This window comes from Emydura macquarii, unplaced genomic scaffold, assembly GCF_026122565.2.
Source record: "Emydura macquarii macquarii isolate MOO-44397 ecotype Brisbane River unplaced genomic scaffold, CSIRO-AGI_Emac_v2 contig_2890, whole genome shotgun sequence".
NCBI classification, from domain to species: Eukaryota; Metazoa; Chordata; order Testudines; family Chelidae; genus Emydura; species Emydura macquarii.
Window position 1 is genome coordinate 690,985 of NW_027133027.1, and position 19,202 is coordinate 710,186.

A 19,202-nucleotide genomic window follows, 5' to 3' on the forward strand; every position below is an offset into this window, starting at 1 on the left:
TCCCCCAAGACTTCAGAGCCTGACCCACAATATCTACAGAGCTGCTTTTAGTGCCATAGCGTGAGCCTGAATCCACTGGCCCACGCTCACTGGCGCTTGCTGTGCAGATGTACTCTTATTGACTTAGACTAGCAACAAATCTACAGATACAAGTGAGAATTTTTCATAATATATATTATGGGAATTATCAAAATAAAATATTGAAATATGCCATCTATTTTATTTACATGGTCAGAGTTATGAACTTCAGTTAGATTAGCATTAAATACAATTTTGGAGGCTAATCCTGTATTCTCTGAGCACCTCAAACTAAAGCTGGACACAATTTTTTTTTTTTTTTTTTTGTCAAAAATGTTTTGTCAAAACTGAAACATTGTGTGGGAAAAGGTCTCTCGAAAAATTTGCCTTTTCAAAAGATTTTAGAAATTGTCAATGTCCCATTTGGACATTTTCAACATGAGAAGTTCTGGTTTTTGGGTTCAAAATTACTTTGTTTAAAAACTCAAGTTAATTTATAGCAAAATATTTTGTTTAAAAAGGTTAACATAGAAATAAAACATTTTGATTGATACAATCCACATTTTTTGGGTGGAAGGGATTTAAGTGGCAAAAAGTTCAAGATTTGACTTTCTGTCCCGATTCAAGATAGGAAAAGTTTTGAAAACTGTTTTCCTGTCCTGGGAAAAAAATTAGCTTCCTGCCCAGCTCTACCCAAAACTTCCATTAAAGTCAATGGAATACAGGATCTGGCCCTTATGTGGTTATCTTCTAATAAGAATAACATTTAATAGCAAGAACAGTGCATACCTTGTATAAAGACTCCTCCTATCATAACAGGAATAAGTTTACAGCACTTAAAGATGACTTGAGTAGGATAATTCAGATATCCTAGGGAGGTATTTGACAAACCCATAGTCCCTACAGTTAGAAAGGCTATCATCATGTAGGTTTTGCCTGGGATTCTGCAAAATATAAAAGTGTGAATCTTGGTATTATGAGCATATTGTATTTCTAACAGGTGAGACTTTCATACTGAGATAAACTAGAAGAAAGGGTACATAAATAATAGAGCTTGTTGAAAAATGGGTCAAACTTTCACTAAAATTTCATCCCTTCCTTGAAATTAACAATCACTATAAAAATTGAAGTTTTCCATATTTTCAACTAACGAACGAATAATGCTTTAAACTTCTACAGTGCCTTCTATTTAAGGATTACAAAGCATATCACAACTGTTAAAAAATGGGTTAACATGACCCATCAGGAATTATCCCTATTTCAGAGAAGGGAAATAGAGACATAAATGGGTTAAGTGATTTATCAAAGAACACACAGGAAGCTGGGAACAATACCCATGACTCATGCATCTGTTTGTTCTTTAACCACCCTTCTCTCATAATGACTGTGTAACAGTTCTCATTGCAACCACTGCCATTTTTAATCGCTCGTAACTTTTTGAAATGTCTCTTTTGGACTGTCTCTGTTTGACTATGAATTTCTTTTTGAAGTTTAAATAATAAGCTTTCCCATATCTGAGTATGCAGAAAATGAGGAGGGGGAGTAGACGGGGGGAGGGAAATACATACCCCCTATTTACAGAGTAATTCTTGTGCCTTTTTATAATTCCAGAGAAATGAATGAAGAAAAAAGGTTGAGATTTAGCCTTGAAATAAGTCACTGAGAAGTAGGTACCTTTGAATATTCTGGTGAATACTGCTTTTGATGTGGTGAGTTATCATTTGCTCTGTAGGTTGCACACGAGCAGTACTTTTAAAATAATTATGGCACTAAGTTTAGGAAGTGAGCACTTAATGGCCATGTTGTGGATACACATGCAGCTATCTTAGCCGCATGAAAAAAAAAAATTCAGCAAAGGGGGGGTAGTGAATGAGGAATTGTCTTGCTGGAACCCTTGCCTTATTCACAGCACATTTTGTAACACAGTTATAAGGATGTATTCCACAAGTTTACAGGTGGTTTTGTTTGTGAAAGATATTTCTTTCTTTTTAAAACTAAGCGTAAATTAACTGTTCTGTATAACCTGATAAATCTGACTTCATTTTAGAAGCACCTTTAGATTTTCTATAATTTAGAATCTGTCAGCATTTAAAACATAATGCATTTTTTTTAGAAACTTGTAATTTAAGTGTAAAAGTGTACTTTGAATGAAAATGTAATATATAAGATTCCATCTGAGGATTACCATTGGTGGGGAAAACTGGGGATGTGGGGAGGAAAACAACATGTTTAATTTTAAATGTCAAAAAGTGGACTGTCTGAGATGTTAGCGTGTGTGTGAGAGAAGTGTATGGAGACTGTGGTTGTATACTACAGAACACAAAGAATTGTGAGGGGTGGAAAAAGAGCAAAATTTGGAAATGGTTTATTCTTAAATTCTCTCTAAAATAGTTAGTAAATATTTTACTAAACAAAGAAAATGCAATTGACCTATATTTACTGTGCCAAATGTGGAGACTCAGTTCAGTCAGAAAAGCATGAAACTGATTTCAGTCCTCCTTTTAAGTGCAAATCTCAATATAACTAACTATGGAGTCACTATCAATGTTTCCATAAATCATATTTAATAAATTATCAGAAATAATTTGTGTAATACGAATCTGAAAAAACAAATGAAATACAATGAAAAAATTAAAGGTATGCTAATTGAAAGGGAGTAGCCTAAACACCTGCATCTCCAGGTTTCAAAATTCCTACGGTTCTGATCTCATAAAGACTTACACATCTGCTTAGCTTTATGCATTGCGTGTTATCCCACTGACTTCAGTAGGACTACTCACAGTTCTTAAAATTAAGCATGTGCACGCCCATACTTTTTTGCAGCATCCAGACCTAAACCTGGAACACTAACCTTTTGCTTACATAGTACAGTACATAGAATATAATATTAATGCTATGTACTTGTTCTGTGACTTCTGAAATACATGTATACAGTACAGTAACTTAGTATGTTAACCTGTGCACTCATATGTAGCATTATATCCTGATATGCATTGACACGGGAATGCCAAATTAAAAGCTTCCTAACACATATTCCAGAATTACTAATACATTAAAGTTGAAAAATTCTAGGTATTTGATCTTAATCCTCATTCCTTTGTAAGATAGGTAAAATGCCCAGTTTATAGGTGGGGAAACTGAGGCAGAAGGTTAATTGAGGTTAAGTGGCATTTCCAAAGCCTGAGTGGGTTTGTGTAAAACCACAGGATTCGAATTTGGGAATTCCTGGGTACAACTCCTCTAGCTGCATCACACCCTTAAGTGAATTGACATAGTGTTTATATATATATTTAAAAAAAAGTTAACTTCTGGTGCTAGTGTTCCATTTCACTATTACAACAGAAGTCTGCCATAATAAATAGAAATACAGGACATGAGTATATTGATGAAAACAAACAGTGATGTATATCTTCAATTTCAAATCTGCTCACCAAATCATACTACATTTTATTCTGTCACTATTCATACAAATCAATTCAATTATCTATGAAATAACAGTAATATTCATACACAAATTAGGGAAGTCAAATTTATCAAACTGATTGGCTAACTTAGAAAGTTTTGATAACTTAAATATGCTGAAGGATAAATCTCTTAAATACATACCGTCTCCTTTTGTCCTGAATAAGTTGCAGTTCTATTAGTCCAAAAATGGAATAAAACCCAAATTGCACTAAAGTAAGGTACCAACCAAAGGGCTTAAAACCTTCCACTGAAAATATCAGTTCCTATTAAAAAAAACAACCACACACCATATTAAATCAAAAATTAATTAGCAGACCTATTCTCTCAACATGAGCATGCAATTCTCATGCTTTTAAGTTGCAAAGAATTTAAGTAGAGATAACTTAGAAATATTGGAGAGGCATCCATTTAAATACTGAACAAAGAGGACCACATTTATTGGTGATATATTTCCACTTTTGTTAACTAAGTGATTCATCAGTGAATGGCATTTGGCCCATAAACATTCATCTCAAATTAGAGAGGGCTTCATTGCTTTTAACTTGCTCTTCAATTAATTTTACTCAGTATTTGACTGTTTCTAGAGAGCACTCTCAAATGGCTAATAAATGATTAAGTACAAATTGTTAACCTTTATTTAAAAGACAGATTTACTGGTAATTCTAATTTCTTAGGAATCCACAGACATTTAAAACAAAAGATTCATATGTTATGGAAAAACATACATCTTCCCTAAAGAATTATGTAGATGTATCAATTTTAGCCAGAGCTGGCAGCAAGGATAATAGTTAAGGCTGCCTAATACCTTCTATTATAAGACCCTGTTTTCAGTTACTGATAACTTTGCCAAATTTAACTATTGGGCTGCAATTATCCATATCAGGTGTTGCCTCAGGCTGTTTAAGTGTCAGCAAAAATTTCTCTCTCATTTGAGAATAAGGTTGGGAAAAATGATTTGCCAATGTTAGAAAAAAATCTTACAACCATTTCGTTGAGATGCTCTAGCACCTCAATGCTTTGCAGCAGGGCTTAGAAGTTTAGAATCAGAGTTTAAGGCCAGGAGGGACCACCAGATAATCATTCTGACCTAGTATACATCACAGGTCACTAACACTACGCAGCACACGCACACTAAACCCAACACTAGAAATAAGACCAAAGTATTACAGCCAACAGAAGACTAGACTATTATGTGCCTCAAGCAGAAAACAGAAGGGACAAAGGTGCACAAGTGCTTGAGGCCCCTATAAAGGCAGGGAGAATGATTGAGCCCTGGTCTACACTTACTTGGAGATTTGGCGGCAGTCGACAGGAGTTACACAAACTACACAGTAGCTTACATAACTCTCGTCGACTGCTGTGCTTCCCTTCTGCGCGCCATCTTCACTTGCACTGTGCTACTTGAGGGGGTGGTTTTACTCAGTCGACTTCCTGATTGATTGAGCGGGTCTACACTAACCGCTCAATCGATCCAGAAAGATCGATTTACTTTGCTGCCATCAGTATAGACATACCGTAAGTGAGATATATCTAGGTAATTCTGGCAAGTAACCCACACGCACACACTGCAAGGGAAGGCAAGAGAACCCCAAAGTCACTGCCCATCTGACCTGGGTAAAAATTCCTTCCAACCCCACATATGGTAATCAGTCTCTGAGCATGTGAACAAGAACCAGCCAGGCAAACACCTGAGAGAGAATGATTGGTGCCACCTCAGAGCCTAGTCTTAGCCTGCCCAATGTCCTGTCTCCTGCTGTGGCCATTCCTGATGCTTCAGAGGAAGGAGACTAAAAACAACAAAACCTCCTCCCAGGACAGCTGGCAGATTGAAGACAGGAGCAAAAAGGTCTATAACCACTAGAGAAGAAGGTGGAACAGAACCCAGGATTCATAAGTCCTAAAATTCCTCTGCTGTCTAGCAAACAGCTGTGAAGCATGCATCTCAGTCGACTTCCTGATTGATTGATCTAACCGCTCAATCGATCCAGAAAGATCGATTTACTTTGCCACCATCAGTATAGACATACCATAAGTGAAATATATCTAGGTAATTCTGGCAAGTATGCATCTCATCCCACTCCAGTGAATATGCATAAAGGATAACTGCCTAATAAGGGTTAGTGCAAGTGGCAGCAGTCCATATTGTGGTCCTAAAGATTTCAACCCTGATGACCCATGCAAAGATTATTACGGTCCCACATGATCTAAAATCTGTTTTTTCAGTTTGCTTTTGTAAAAAATTAGAAAATCACAAAAATGTTAAGAATATGAAAGATGCAAAGTCATGCACTCAAAAGTTAAGGAAAGAATTAAGATAGTCCAAGCAACCTTAATTAGGTCCTCTTGTGAATATGCATTATGATATAGTTTATAATTACATGATCATGTACTATTTTTTCCCCTAAATTCAGTGTTAGCCTTTGTTAATATTCTTTTAATATATATATATATTTTAAATGGATAGATTAGGACAGATTTTAGACTGATCAAGCTACATATTGTCCTTTTAGAAATAGATATTGTTCAACAAAAGAAACAGAGGTACTAGCATAAAACAATTACAGAATTTACCTGTAAATATCCATAGATTAGATAAAACATAAAAACTCCAGAAACACAAATAAAAAACTGAGCAGGTTTGTTAAATTTGCTGAGATTCATGCCGAGAACTATTACGTCATCTACTGATTTGATATGAGGTGACATGGCTTGTGATTTGGAAGGTACACTGATGGAAATATATTTCCTTGAGGAGTTGAATTTCAGATCCATGATTCCTAGTTCGCTGCATTCGGTGTCAATGGAATCTTCTCCTTTTTCTTCCTCTCTCTTTTTATGTCCTTTGTTTGGAAGCTGAAAGAAACTCTAAAAATGAGAGAGGCCATAGGAATATGAAATTCAAACTTAAAACAGTATACAAATATGAAATTTAATAACATTTCTTCACTCAAAAATTGCACACAGAAATATTTTCCAACTTAATTTCAATACTTCATGGGAATTCCTAAAAACTACAATAGTGCAGAACATGTGTATTATGTGTCTCCTATGATACTATTGCCTGCATGCTAGATCTAATGAAAGACGTAGAATCAGCAACAGCATTATGGCACTATTGCTAAGAATTAGTGCATGAGTATTTTATAGGGAGGGTTGGTCTACACTTGTAAATGCTGATGGCACACCCCAGACCACGGCTGACATAGCTGAACCTACACTGGGGTTATGTTGACAGAGGAATTCTTCCTTTGACTTAGCTACTGTCGTTTGGGGAGGTGGTGTTCTTGCACACACAAAAAAACCCTTCTGTCAGTGTAGGTTGTGTACACACTATGTAGATACGCCAGTATAACCTTCATAGTGTAAACATACATAAAGATGGAAAACTTGATCGGGACAATCTTAAGTCTGACTTTTTATGTATAAAAAGTAAAACACCCCTTAAAACCTTTCAAAAATAGTTTGCTTAAAGTTATAGTGCAGAGTCCTCCACTTAGGACGGAAGAATCCCATGCATAACTACAGACTGGGGACCGACAGGCTAGGCAGCAGTTCTGCAGAAAAGGACCTGGAGGTTACAGTGGATAAGAAGCTGGATGAGAGTCAGCAGTGTGCCCTGGTTGCCAAGAAGGCTAACAACATATTGGGCTGCATTAGTTGGAGCATTGCCAGCAGATTGAGGGAAGTGATTATTCCCCTCTATTTGGCACTGGTGAGGCCGCATTTGGAGTACTGTGTCCAGTTTTCAGTCCCCTACTACAAAAAGGATATGGACTAATTGGAGAGAGTCCAGCGGAGGGCAACAAAAATGATTAGAGGGCTGGAGCACATGATTTATGAGGAGAGGCTGAGGGAACTAGGCTTGTTTAGTCTGCTGAAGAAAAGTATGAGGGGGGGGATTTGAAAGCAGCCTTTAACTACCTGAAAGGGGATTCCAGGGAGGATGGAGCTAGGCTGTTCTCAATGGTAGCAGATGACAGAACAAGGAGCAATGGTCTCAAGTGGCAGTGTGGGAGGTCTAGGTTGGATATTAGGAAAAAGTTTTTCACTAGGAGGGTGGTGAAGCACTGGAATGGGTTACGTAGGGAGGTGGTGAAATCTCCATCTTTAGAGGTTTTTAAGCTGTGGCTTTACAAAGCCCTGGCTGGGATGATTTAGATGAGGTTAGTTCTCCTTTGAGCAGGGGGTTGGACTAGATGACCTACTGAGGTCCCTTCCAACTCTAATATTCTATGATTCTATAGTTATAGTTTACTTAAATTGGTCTTTCTACCATCTGCAGAAAGCAATGGTGCACAAACCTGTGTCATCAGTTCACAGTGCTATGATTAAACCTGCCCCTTCAGTGCATGGCCAAAACCAGCCTGTTATAACAATGCTCACAGGCATGAAAACAAAATATATTGTCACGGGATGATCCCATTGCTGAGATCACACTGAAAATACTGGTGCAGAGGTACTGTGATTATGGCCAGTCTACTTTATTTGCATGGCAAGGTGCACCACATTCAATACATCAATATCTATATGCAGAAAAGACTTAACAATAGTAATGTGGTAACTGAAGGATCAGATCCTAACTGTGAAACTGGAAAGAATCCTTCCCTCCACCCTTTGTTTCCAACGGTCAGTTTTGCTTGAGATTACCTGTTAATGTTCATGAAAAAGGGTGTGTAGATTAGGAAAAAAATCTTAGTGATTCTCCAGGAACAACCAGGGTCTCAAATCTGGCCATATGACAAAGAATATGGTGGCCCAAATTTTTATAATCATTATCAGCTACAGAACCAAAAAGAAGGAATGTAGCAGAATACTGGAGTGGGTGGCAAATCATCCATTTCTTCACTTTGATTAACTATGTGGTAACTGATATTTGAGGCTAATTTTTCATATTTCAGCCTCAGGCTAACTGCACTGGTCAATTGCTGCTCCCAGGATTTTTAAGTGCAGGTCAACAGCTTGTTCAGCCAGCAGTTAGTAATTACATTTTTTATCTAGACTGTTTTTGGTTATTCCAGCACAACAGTATTTTTTCCTCACCGGAGTATCTCCAAGACCCATCTTCCCAGCAGTCCTTTATAGCAATCATTTATCCTACTAAGGGAAACTGAATGAGACTCCCTCCAGGAGTCAATTAATGCTGCTCATTTAACTGCGAAGACAGATAAAGAGTTAAAAGAGCTACTACGTTCACCAGAAGAGGAGTGGTGTGCTACATAGTAGTGCTCTAAACTTCCATGCCCAAACAGCAATTCGGTGTGAAGGCAAGATACTGTTGTTTATAAACTAATATGTATTGTCATTGCCGTAGTTGGCCTATTTTTGTCAATCTCTCTTCCTCCTTTTTGTACATTTTTTTTCCTCTGACACCACCAGTACAGTATAACAAGCCTGGTGCATAAGAGGGAAAGCAGTAGATGTGAGATATCTCAACTTTAGCATGGCTTTTGATAGTGTCTCATATGACCTTCTTATAAACTAGGGAAATATAGCCTAGATTAACCTATCATCAGGTGGGTATGCAACTGGTTGGAAAACCACACTCAGAGTATTTATCAATGGTTCAGAGTCAAGCTGGAAGTGTCAAGTGGGTCCTGCAAAGATCTGTCCTGGGTCTGGTTTTATTCATTATCTTCATAAATGATTTGGATAATGGCACAGAGTACACTTATGAAGTTTGTAGATAATACCAAGGTGGGAAGAGTTGCAAGTACTTTGGGGGACAGGATTAGAATTCAAGATTATCTTGACAAACTGGAAAAATGATCTGAAATATACAGGATGAAATTCAATAAAAATAAATGCAAAATACGAAGGAAGGAATAATCAATTGCATATATCTATGCAAGCAGGAGGGCAGAAGACATTATGATTTTCTCTGTGTGTTGGTGGATCAGAGCACAGCAACATTCCATTTTTTAAAAGTGTCTGCCTTAAAGGGACACTAGAGAGACAAAGTGGGTGAGATAATATCTTTTACCAGACCAACTTCTCTTGATCCTTGCTAACCCTGATTCTGCAGCTGTGAGAGACAAGCTTTCGAGCCGCTATTGTGCCACACACTGTGGGCAGACAGATTTTGTGATTCGGGCTGTACTGAGCATGCACACAGGAACTGATCATGCTCAGTAACATTTGCTGCAGCCGCTGCCCTCACCCTGCCCTTACTGGGAGTCAGACTCCATTTCCCGCCGTTTAGAGGGGCTAAAAAGGGGCAAAGGGGGCACACTGGAGGCAGGGATGAGCAGGATGTAATCAGGGGACAGAATTCTATTGGCCTGGGGGGTGAAGCCGATGGAGATGGGAGTAGGAGAGGGGCTGAGGAGCAAAATGGGGGGGGGGGGGGTTTAAATAAGCTGGGGTTAGCCCAGGGTTGAGGCGCTGCCAGCCCCTGGCAGAGGCAAAACACAAGCCCAGGGAGGGGCAGAGGGGGTAACAGTGACCCTGCTGGAAAACACCAGCCCAGGGAGGGGCAGAGGGGGTAAGTGACCCTGCTGGGATGAGCCACCTGTGACCTGCCCTATTTGCAAAAATAATGCAGGGTGGGGAGGCTGAGGGGCTTTTTTGTTTTTGCTCTCACAGGAGTCTGTGTCTCAGGGAGTCTCTCAGCTCTCGCTCCCCAGGGCTGGGTTCTTAAAGGCACAGGCATCCCAATGCCTAAAAACAGCAGCTCCTGCTATACTGCGGGGGTCACAGCTTTTGTCTGGTTTTGGCATCAGCATGCTGTGTGACAGAAACACAGACAGGACAGAAACTGTGGTGTTACTGCGTGGGTAACAGGTTTTGTCATCAGGCATCCTATGTGCCAGAAACAGAGACGGGTAACAATCTGTCTGACCACAGTTTTTGGGGCCCCTGTTACAAGTTTGTACTGGGCCTTAAAGAATTATGCTTGGACCTTGCTCCCCAAAATCCTGGGACTGACACAGCTACACCATGCACTGAAAGGATACAGTCAACTTGATATTTAGTCAATTACAGAAAAAAAATCAGAAGTCGTGTCAGATAATACATCCACCCCTACCTCCGCTCTGTGTGTGTGTGTGTGTGTGTGTTTCTAAAATCACACTTTCCTCATTTTTCAAAATGTTTTTTCCTCTCCCTTTCAACATGGACAGGAGAAACTGCCTGACTTTATGATCTAGAGGAAACAACGACACTAAAGTGGAGTCAAGAGCAGGAAGCACTGTAAATAACGGCGATCACAAAAGAAAGGAAGCATTATTTTCTCCACTGTCTTTTCGATCCGGTCCTGGGGTGCGGTCCTGGTAACGGGAGCCGGTGCCGTCTGTTCAGAAGAGGCCCGATGTCTTAAGGACACAACCCAGGGCCGAGGCAGAGGCAAACCGGCCTCCGCTCTGGCCGTAAACGCAGTCAGTCGTTCAGCGGCCAGGACGCCACCGCAGCGGCGGGCGATACCCGGGAACGCTGCTGCGGGGAGGGAAGGAGGGAAGGACCGCGGGCTGGAGGCCCAAGGGCCCCTCCTAGCCCGGTCCCCACGGGAGGGAGTTTCGCTGCAGGCCGGCAGCCCCCGGGAGCCGCGCTGGGCCGGGGCCGGGTCGCGCTCGCCGGCCGCTCCTCGCCCCGGGGCAGCGCGTCTCTACAGCACTGGGGGGTCGCCCTGGGGTGGGCATCGCCCGCGGCCGCCGCAGGGGCTGGTTCCGCCCCCCAGCCAGGGACGCGCCGCGGAGGGGCAGGTGCCCAGCGGACCCTCGCAGCCCCTCCCCCCTCGCCCCGCCTCACCCACCGCTCCGCTCATGGCCCCCGGCTCCGGCCGACGCCGCCTTCCAGGAAGCGCCCGCGCCCTGAGGGGAGGGGCCCAGCAGTACCTGCTCGCGCGCCGCGGGGCGGGGGGGTGGGGGGAGGGTTGCGGCGACCGCTCCGTCTCCGCCACCTGCCGCCCCCTCCCCTCAGCCAGCGGCAGCGCCGGAAATGGCGGGCGGGGCTTTGTCGCTGGCCTGTGTCTGTCTGCGGGCGAGCGCCGAGCGCATCGAGCCGATGCGATCCGTCTGCTCGGCGCTCTCCGCCCGGCCTGGGCCGGGTCCCTAGTCGCGGCTGAGCAGCAGGCACCCTCCGCAGGGAGGAGCCTCCAAGGGAGGGCAGGAGAGCAGAACCCCCCCCCCCCACACACACCCACACCATACACATATGGGGGAACCCGCCTGTAGGAACCCCTCCAGAAGAGGAGACCCCCCCACTCCGTATTGGAACACCCCACCCAGGAGAGGAGGTGGCCCCAGGGGGGACCCAGTATGGGAATAGCCCCCTAGAAGAGGAGACCCCCCCACCTGGGAGGAACCCCATATAGGAGCCCCCAAGAGAAGCACAGGCGCGGGAACTCCTGGCCTCAAGCGGTTTCCATTACATACAGGGTCTACAGTTTGGTTCAATGGCTTTCAGCACCCCCACTATAAAAATTGCTCCAGCACCCTTGAAGAGAATGGAAGGGCCCCCCCCATAGGAACATCTGTCAGGAGAGGAGACAACTCCCGCCACACACTGGCTGTGCCACCACCACACACAGGTGACCCCCCGCCTCTCCCCCCAGGCTGTGTCTGCACGGGGGAGACAAGGGGGGTACGTGTGTTTTTATTTTTTAGGTGAGATCTACCTCTTTGTATAATCCCAGTGTAGACAGAGCAAGCGGTAGGTTCAGCTCAGTGTAGTGAGTTAAGGTGAATATATATAATGGGAAGCTCTAGGGTTTACCTCACCCAGTTAGGTATTGATTTTACAAACACCAGTCGTACAAACCACCAATTATATGGATCTTTTTTCCAAACTGCAGAGGTGAGGAGGGGAATCCCATAACAAAAATGAAGTTGATGAGGAACAAGTTGACAATCCTTCACCTGATGTCTTCAGTGCATCAGAAATTGCTTTGCAGCGGTGTGCAGGATGAGAATTAAGCAAGGCCATGCACCATACTGCAAGTTATACACCACATCTACTGTAATTTTGAGGTGTTCACTTTTATGAATTTCTCACTCCCGATTAGTTCATAAAATAGAGGTTCTGCTGTAAAACTACCACTACATCCATATTTCTTTCTCTACACTAGGACATGATTATAGCTATTGTAAAAATACCTTTTTCTGGCAAAGGCATACCCCTAGCATAGGTGCAGAGTAACATCTTCAGCTCAGTTCTAGCATACAAAATAAGCAGGTTTAACCCTGCATTTATCATAGGAAAAAGTCTCATTTAAGAGGAGACTTTACTAAGCCTCGCCTAAATTTAGCCACTTTTCTTGGAGGGAAAAGGTGGGTGAGTTAATATCTTTTATTGGACCAACTTCTGCTGGTCAAAGAGATAAGATTTTGAGTTCCCCAGAGCTCTTCTTCAAGTCACCAAGAGAAGTTGGTCTAATAAAAGATAATACTTCACCCACCTTGTCTCTCTCCTATCCTGAGACTAACATGGCTATAACAGTGCAAAAAGTCAAGACAGTGGTGAACATTATCTAAGAGATGTTGCTGTTGAAGTAAAGAAGACCCAGCTGTGGCTTTTTAAAGCTAATGGGGAATAGATTATATCTCTTGATTGAAAAATTGTATTAACATAATCTGATGTATCATTAAAACAGCTAGTCAAACAGTGATCTCATCTCGTGACCCTTTTTGCCTGGCTGACTTTAAACCGTGAGCTCTTGAGGGCGAGAATAGGTCTTTCTTTCCTGTTTGTAAATATACTATGAATGCCACCAAAAAGAAATAGCTCTGAGACTCCTACTGAGCTTTGAAAGTGAGGATGAGGAACAATGTTAAGTTACTTGCTACATAACTGCCTTAGGCTCAGCTTATTTTTCAATAGAGTAGTAAATTGGTATGATTAACAAGATTTTTCCCCCTTGAAATTTGAGTACATTGAAGAGGGCAGAGGACTATTACAGATAAAAGATCACCAACATGAGGCTGTTTTTACAAAAGTCACAAGATACAATTAGCTGTTTAGAGGGCATGAGACTGCCCTACTATTAAAAGAAACAAAAAACAATACAGTAACAAAAACTTTGAAAAGCAGTTTAATGAAGACACCAAAAGGGAAACAAATGAACATATACAGTTGAGGACACAGCAGCCAAAACAAACACACACAAAAACCCAAACCCAAATAAATACTTGCTTAGAAGAATGAGCTTAATCACAAAAAAGCAAAACAAGATAGCTAGAAACACTTTCTATTTAATCCATATTTTGCTGTGAATTACTTTAAACAACACACAAAGTAAATAAAGTGTAATTATTAATAATCCATATCAAACTGGGATTCTGCAGGAGGTTTGTGACAATGTACTATTGTTTCTTAAACAAGGCTGGTTCTTACCAGCTGAAAGAAAGAGATATTGCCTAGTTACACAATAGCTACTTTTAGGCTGATATTGTTGAGCTATGCCAAATTTAAAGGATTAGCTCCAGAAAAGCATGCAGGTGGAAAATGTTCTTATAATAGGGCAAGCCTGTTTTGGACATAAGTTAATAGAGACCAGGAAGTTAAGGAGAAAACAAGGTAGTTTTGGTGGTGGTGATCATAAATACAATATTTTAATTAATGATGTTCCTAAGGTAATTAATGCTTCCCAGGAAAGATTCCTAAAAGTTTCATGAAGATAGCATGGGTAATTATAAAAAAAATTCTAAAATTGGCTTGAAAAATCACAAGATTTAAAAATAATACATTCTGGGTTTTTTAAATTTGTTTTCTGGTGTTGGCGCATCTAGGATTTACTTTTTCAAGCTTTTCTCTGCAAGTCAGAGGATTTATTTATTTATTTTAATGAAAGATGAGATTCCCAGTTAAGCTAATTCTAGAAAACTCCCAAAATTACTGTGACATGGTAAATAGCAAATATCCATATAAAGTTATCATTAAATTTGTGTTAAAACAGTGTTTATTAGTAACTGTTATACAGAGGATTATATGTTGTTGTCCTTTGCCATAGAAAGTTATGCAACATTCAAATGAAGAAACAAAGATCAGACATCTGACTTAGCATCTTCATTTCTCTTTCACTTAGTTGTTTTTCCTCTTTGGGGTTCAAAACTGCACAAACCCTTGCTGGCTAGCCTTAATACAATTAGAATAATCAGTTTTTAAAAAATTTTAATAAAAAAATGAAAAGATACAGAGAGAATAATAAGAGTGAAAAAATCACCCCCTTTGGCAATTTTTTATGGGATTGCCTTTTTTTTTTTTTGGTAATTCCTTTAAAAGAAATCTGAAACATTCTAGGATCTGTGCTTTGTCCACATTGTTGCTTCTTGTGTGATGATTGCCTACATATAACTGATATTTGAGCATTCTTGTGTATTTTATGACCTTTTAGCCATAATCGCAAAGTTGTGCACCAAGATGACCCCACCAAATTTGATCACAATTCTCCTGCAGTATAAACACTCACACTCATTTCTAGGGTCAACAAAAAATGAGAGAGAGAAGGGGGACTCTGACCAATTACCCGTGTAGCCTAGGGAGAAGTTCAGTGACTTTAGCAGTGTTAAAACAGAAGAACTTCCCAAATGCATAGAATGTCTGACAGATGTGCTGGTCTGATATAATTAATTTAAGCACATGAGAACTGTTAAGGAGTCACATTGCAGTGCAAGATTGATTAAGTGGAGGCATGTATTGCTTTTTTGTATCTGCTTGAGATGGAAGCAAAAGCCTTATGGAGGGTTGGAGTATAGTAATAATAGCACTGTAGGTAATATGGAAATAGAAGGGAGTTCGCAAGTCTTTTCCCTTTGCTCATTTCTATGCTTTTCAGATATTGGGTGAATGCCGTTTGACCTGATGTAACCTTAACTGTTACTGAAGTACTTTAGTGGTTGCACAGAGGTTTTTGTATGCTAGTTTACTAGTTGCTGCAGAGTTGCATAGAACATGCCTCTGAGTTGTCAATTTACAATAGCAAACTGATTTGAGAAACATTAACATTTTCAAAGGTGTTAAAATAATTTTTTTTTAATTGTATTTTTAATAGAAACTATGTAACTGCTGTAGTGCTTGGAAAATATATTTTAATTTTTTATATTTAAAATATTGTTTTAAAGGCTTTTATTCTTTGAATCAAACAAATCCAATAAATCAATGTTTATTATATGTGGAGCTGGTAGTGCCAACCTATAGTTAAGGTTGCCTGGCACTTTCTTCTATAAGACTCTAAAGAGTTAATCTTTATTGCTCATGATTCATCCGCATGGTGTGGGTGTTGAGCAGTGGGGCTGTCTGTCCTATGCTCTCAATTCTCCCACCTTTGGCACTCATGCAGCATGAGAGAGGAAATTCTGATTCAGTTGCAGAGGGGGCATGAGCTAGATCTAGGGTGGGTCGAAATGGATGAGTAGATTGGGAGAAGACACCTGTGGGGACAGACTGGGAGCTGGTGGAGCACGTTGGGGGGGGGGGGGGGGATACTGGGACTGGCTGGGCTGGGCTGAGAAGTGTTTAGACTTTAGAGGGTTGGAGATTGGGACTAGTTAGGCTCTGGTTCAGATTGGAACTAGGAGCCGGGTGCAGAAAGGGGAGACTGCCTGGGATGAGGAGGGGTGCACAGGCAAACTTAATTCTGGAATTTCCTAACTTTTGAGTGTTTGACTCTGACATTTAAGATTCTTTTAGTGTAGATTTTTGACCAAAACGTATAAATTAAGCTGCTTGTTCGTTGTCATATAAGAAGAAATCTTGGGTGCCCTGTCTATCTTTTAGGAACATGCTATTTTTCCACTCTAATATTTTACCCAAACTGGAAATTGTAAAGGAAAATAGGCATATACTGGAGGACATTTTCTTTAAATGGAGTCTAAGTATGAACCACAAGTAGGATGTTTGTTATTGATCTCACAGATGTTTTTGCTGTCTGCAATATGAACACAGATATAGAGTACTGATAAAGCCAGAAAGCAAATTACATTTTCTCCTATAGTTTTTTAAAATGAAGTTATGGTTTATGAAAGTCACTGAATTCACTCCTCTGGAGAACAAAGTTCTCTTTTTTATCCACTGAATGGATATCGTATAGCACAAGCAGTGGCAGTGGAAGTATTAAAGTTCTGCAAGTTTCCACACTGTCAACCAGTGTGCCTCATCCTTGACTTGGAAATGCCAACTCAAGAGATAAGTGGTTTGGTCTCTGTGCACATTTGATTCTTGGTCTCCCCTCCCCGTTGAGATTGCTAGCAATGGTGCCAACTGAAATGGTGACATTAGTGATGTGAATTTTTGTCCACTAGGATTAGGATAGAGAATGCCAACTTCACATAGGCTGGGCCAGATGGTAACTTGTGCATATCATAGGCTTGATATGAACATTTCGTATATGCCTATGGTTGAGAGAACCAATAATAGCTTTGCTACCCATTGAATAGGGTGTGTGCAGTTGATGGATTTGTACCATGTTTTAACTGAGGAATTAGAAACGCACAGGAAATGAAAAGTGTGAGTGAATGTTTCTGAATGAAATATATTTATAAATTGCTTGTATTTAAGGAAAGAAATTGATACCTACAATGTAATTTGCAAGGGACTAAATGACGGAGTACTGAGATTCAGAACCATTCATTCACACTTCTCATTGCTTGTGTGTTTCTGAGCCTAAACATCTACACAGCAATTTTTAGCCCCGCACCCTGAGCCCAAGTCAGCTGAGCTGGGTCAGTTGCAACTGTGCTGTCTTTTATTCCACGGTAGACATACCCTGTGAGTATGTTTCCCAGAAGAACTCTGTATAAACTTGTCTCTCTCACCAACAGAAGTTGAGCCAATAAAAGATATTACCTCATCCACCTTGTGTAGCTGAAACTACTACCGATTTGACAAACTTTCCTGACAACACAGCTGCTCTATGGTCCACAGCTGAGACAAGGAACTTACCAGCCTCTGGACCCTCAGCTGATCCAGGACTGGTGGCTGGCAGACTCCCCATTCTGTGGCACCAGCCCTGGGATTCCTGGTTGTAGCTGAGACTATAGGGGCTGCTAGGCTCCGTGGCAGCCTGCCAGGCTTTGGATCCCTGGTGGGAGCAGGCAGGCGTGACCCCAGGAGCCCCTTCAGGCCAACGAAAGAGGGGCCCCCATCCTGTAACTCACATCTGACCTGACCCACTCATTGCCCCAACACTCTGTTGTCATAATATATATCTCAAAGGTGTCATGTAAGGTATCATATGTAAACTGGTGACATGCTGGTACCAAAAATCATTGCGTGATGTATGTATGGGTTGGGAACAGAGAGATATAGATGTGTGCTGGAAATATGTTCTTAAAATGCATTTGGAAGGCAGAGCATAAAACGCAGGCTGCCCAAGACAAAGGAATGGGTATTTACCTTTTTGAGCAATTTGGTTACTGGCAGAAGACAATGGAAGTGCATTTACACATCAGTAAGGTTAAGATTTTGTCATAGTTATTTTTAGTGAAGGTCACGGACAATTCACAGGCTATAAACAAAAAATCATGGAAGCCCATGACCTGCTGTGACTTTTACTAAAAATAACGGGGGTGAGAGGTTGAAGCCTGATCCCCATGTTGGGGGACTCTAGACCTCACCACAGCTGTGGGGGCTGACAGCTCTAGCTCCTGCCCCTGCTGTGGTGGCAGGGGATGAAGCCAAAGAAGTCATGGAGGTTTGTTAAACTCATGGATTCTGTGACTAAATGATATTCTTACATATAAGGTAAACAAAGCCATCAAGCTAAAGGAGCGATGGAGAACACCATTTAACAGTCACCCCGGGGAACAGAATCCTTCCTTGAGGCAGAGACAATAGACTTTGAGTAATAAAAGGGGAGGAAAAGGACCTTGTAGTTCTCCATCACTAAGGGGACACTAGAGTACAGCACCTTTTGAACCTATGAAAGCTGGATCCTATTGGCCAGAAAGGCATGAACTGCTGGAAACTTGATGTAAATGAGAAACCTGCTTAAACAGATTGTAACTTGAAAAATTAAGTTTTAGTCACGAGACAGCACATTTTGTTTTGTTTTTGTTTGTAAGCATACCTGTCTTTTTTATCCTTGCTTAGCATAACTTAAATTTCTGTTCTTTGTTAATAAACTTATTCTTGTTTACGTATTCTTGGTGCTGTGTATTAAAGTGGACTGAGAGTCTTCAACTAAAGCAACTGGCTTGTGTGTATTCTGTCTCTTTGGAGGCATCAAACTTGATAGTTTCTGTGAGTGTCACTGCAGAGAGATGTCTCTGGGGAACTCCGGAAATGGGGTTCACTAATTGTTATCTGTGTGAAGCAGACTTAAAGGGGAAGGTGACCATTTACGCTAATATGGTCACTACTGTTACAATATTGTGATAACCCTTGTGAGGTATCATTAAAAAAGTTGTAATTTGCTAAAGTATTTTTATCCTGTTTAAATGTGTGTATCATCATTTTATATGAAGTTACAAACACACAGCAAAGTTTCATATCTCAAACGCCGTGAGCTTGAGTAACGCTGAGAGGTTAGATTTTCAGAGATAACAAACAAATGGTAAGCAAGGTCGAAAACACCTTGGACAGGAAGTTGCAGATGGATGCAAGCAAAGATTTGCAGTTCATATGAGGAACTGATGGAAAAGCACGTGTGCCATGGAGATGCTTGCTCCATAAGACAGCCAGTATTTTTCCAGCAAAAGAGTCAAGATATAAAAGAGAAGAACAAAGGCCCCTGACCGCCTCTTTCTTATCCCATCTCTGGACTGGTGAATTCTAACAAGGGGAAATTT

At 41.0% G+C, this 19,202-nt stretch overlaps 1 protein-coding gene across 2 annotated transcripts in view; it reads right to left on the minus strand.

Annotated features, from left to right (window-relative positions):
- The window catches only part of SLC35B3 (solute carrier family 35 member B3), a 33,195-nt gene extending 21,795 nt beyond the window's left edge, over positions 1-11,400 (minus strand). Inside the window, exons 1-4 of one of the 2 annotated variants that reach the window (XM_067568353.1) lie at positions 11,313-11,400; positions 6,055-6,336; positions 3,625-3,746; positions 808-962 (exon numbers count right to left, since the gene is read on the minus strand). In XM_067568353.1, coding sequence (XP_067424454.1) covers positions 808-962; positions 3,625-3,746; positions 6,055-6,255 — 478 coding nt within the window. In that variant the 5' untranslated portion in view covers positions 6,256-6,336; positions 11,313-11,400. Of the gene's footprint in view, positions 1-807; positions 963-3,624; positions 3,747-6,054; positions 6,349-11,312 lie in introns of those variants that run through there. The other variant, XM_067568354.1, reaches the window with a different exon arrangement.
- Between the last annotated feature and the right edge of the window lie 7,802 nt (positions 11,401-19,202).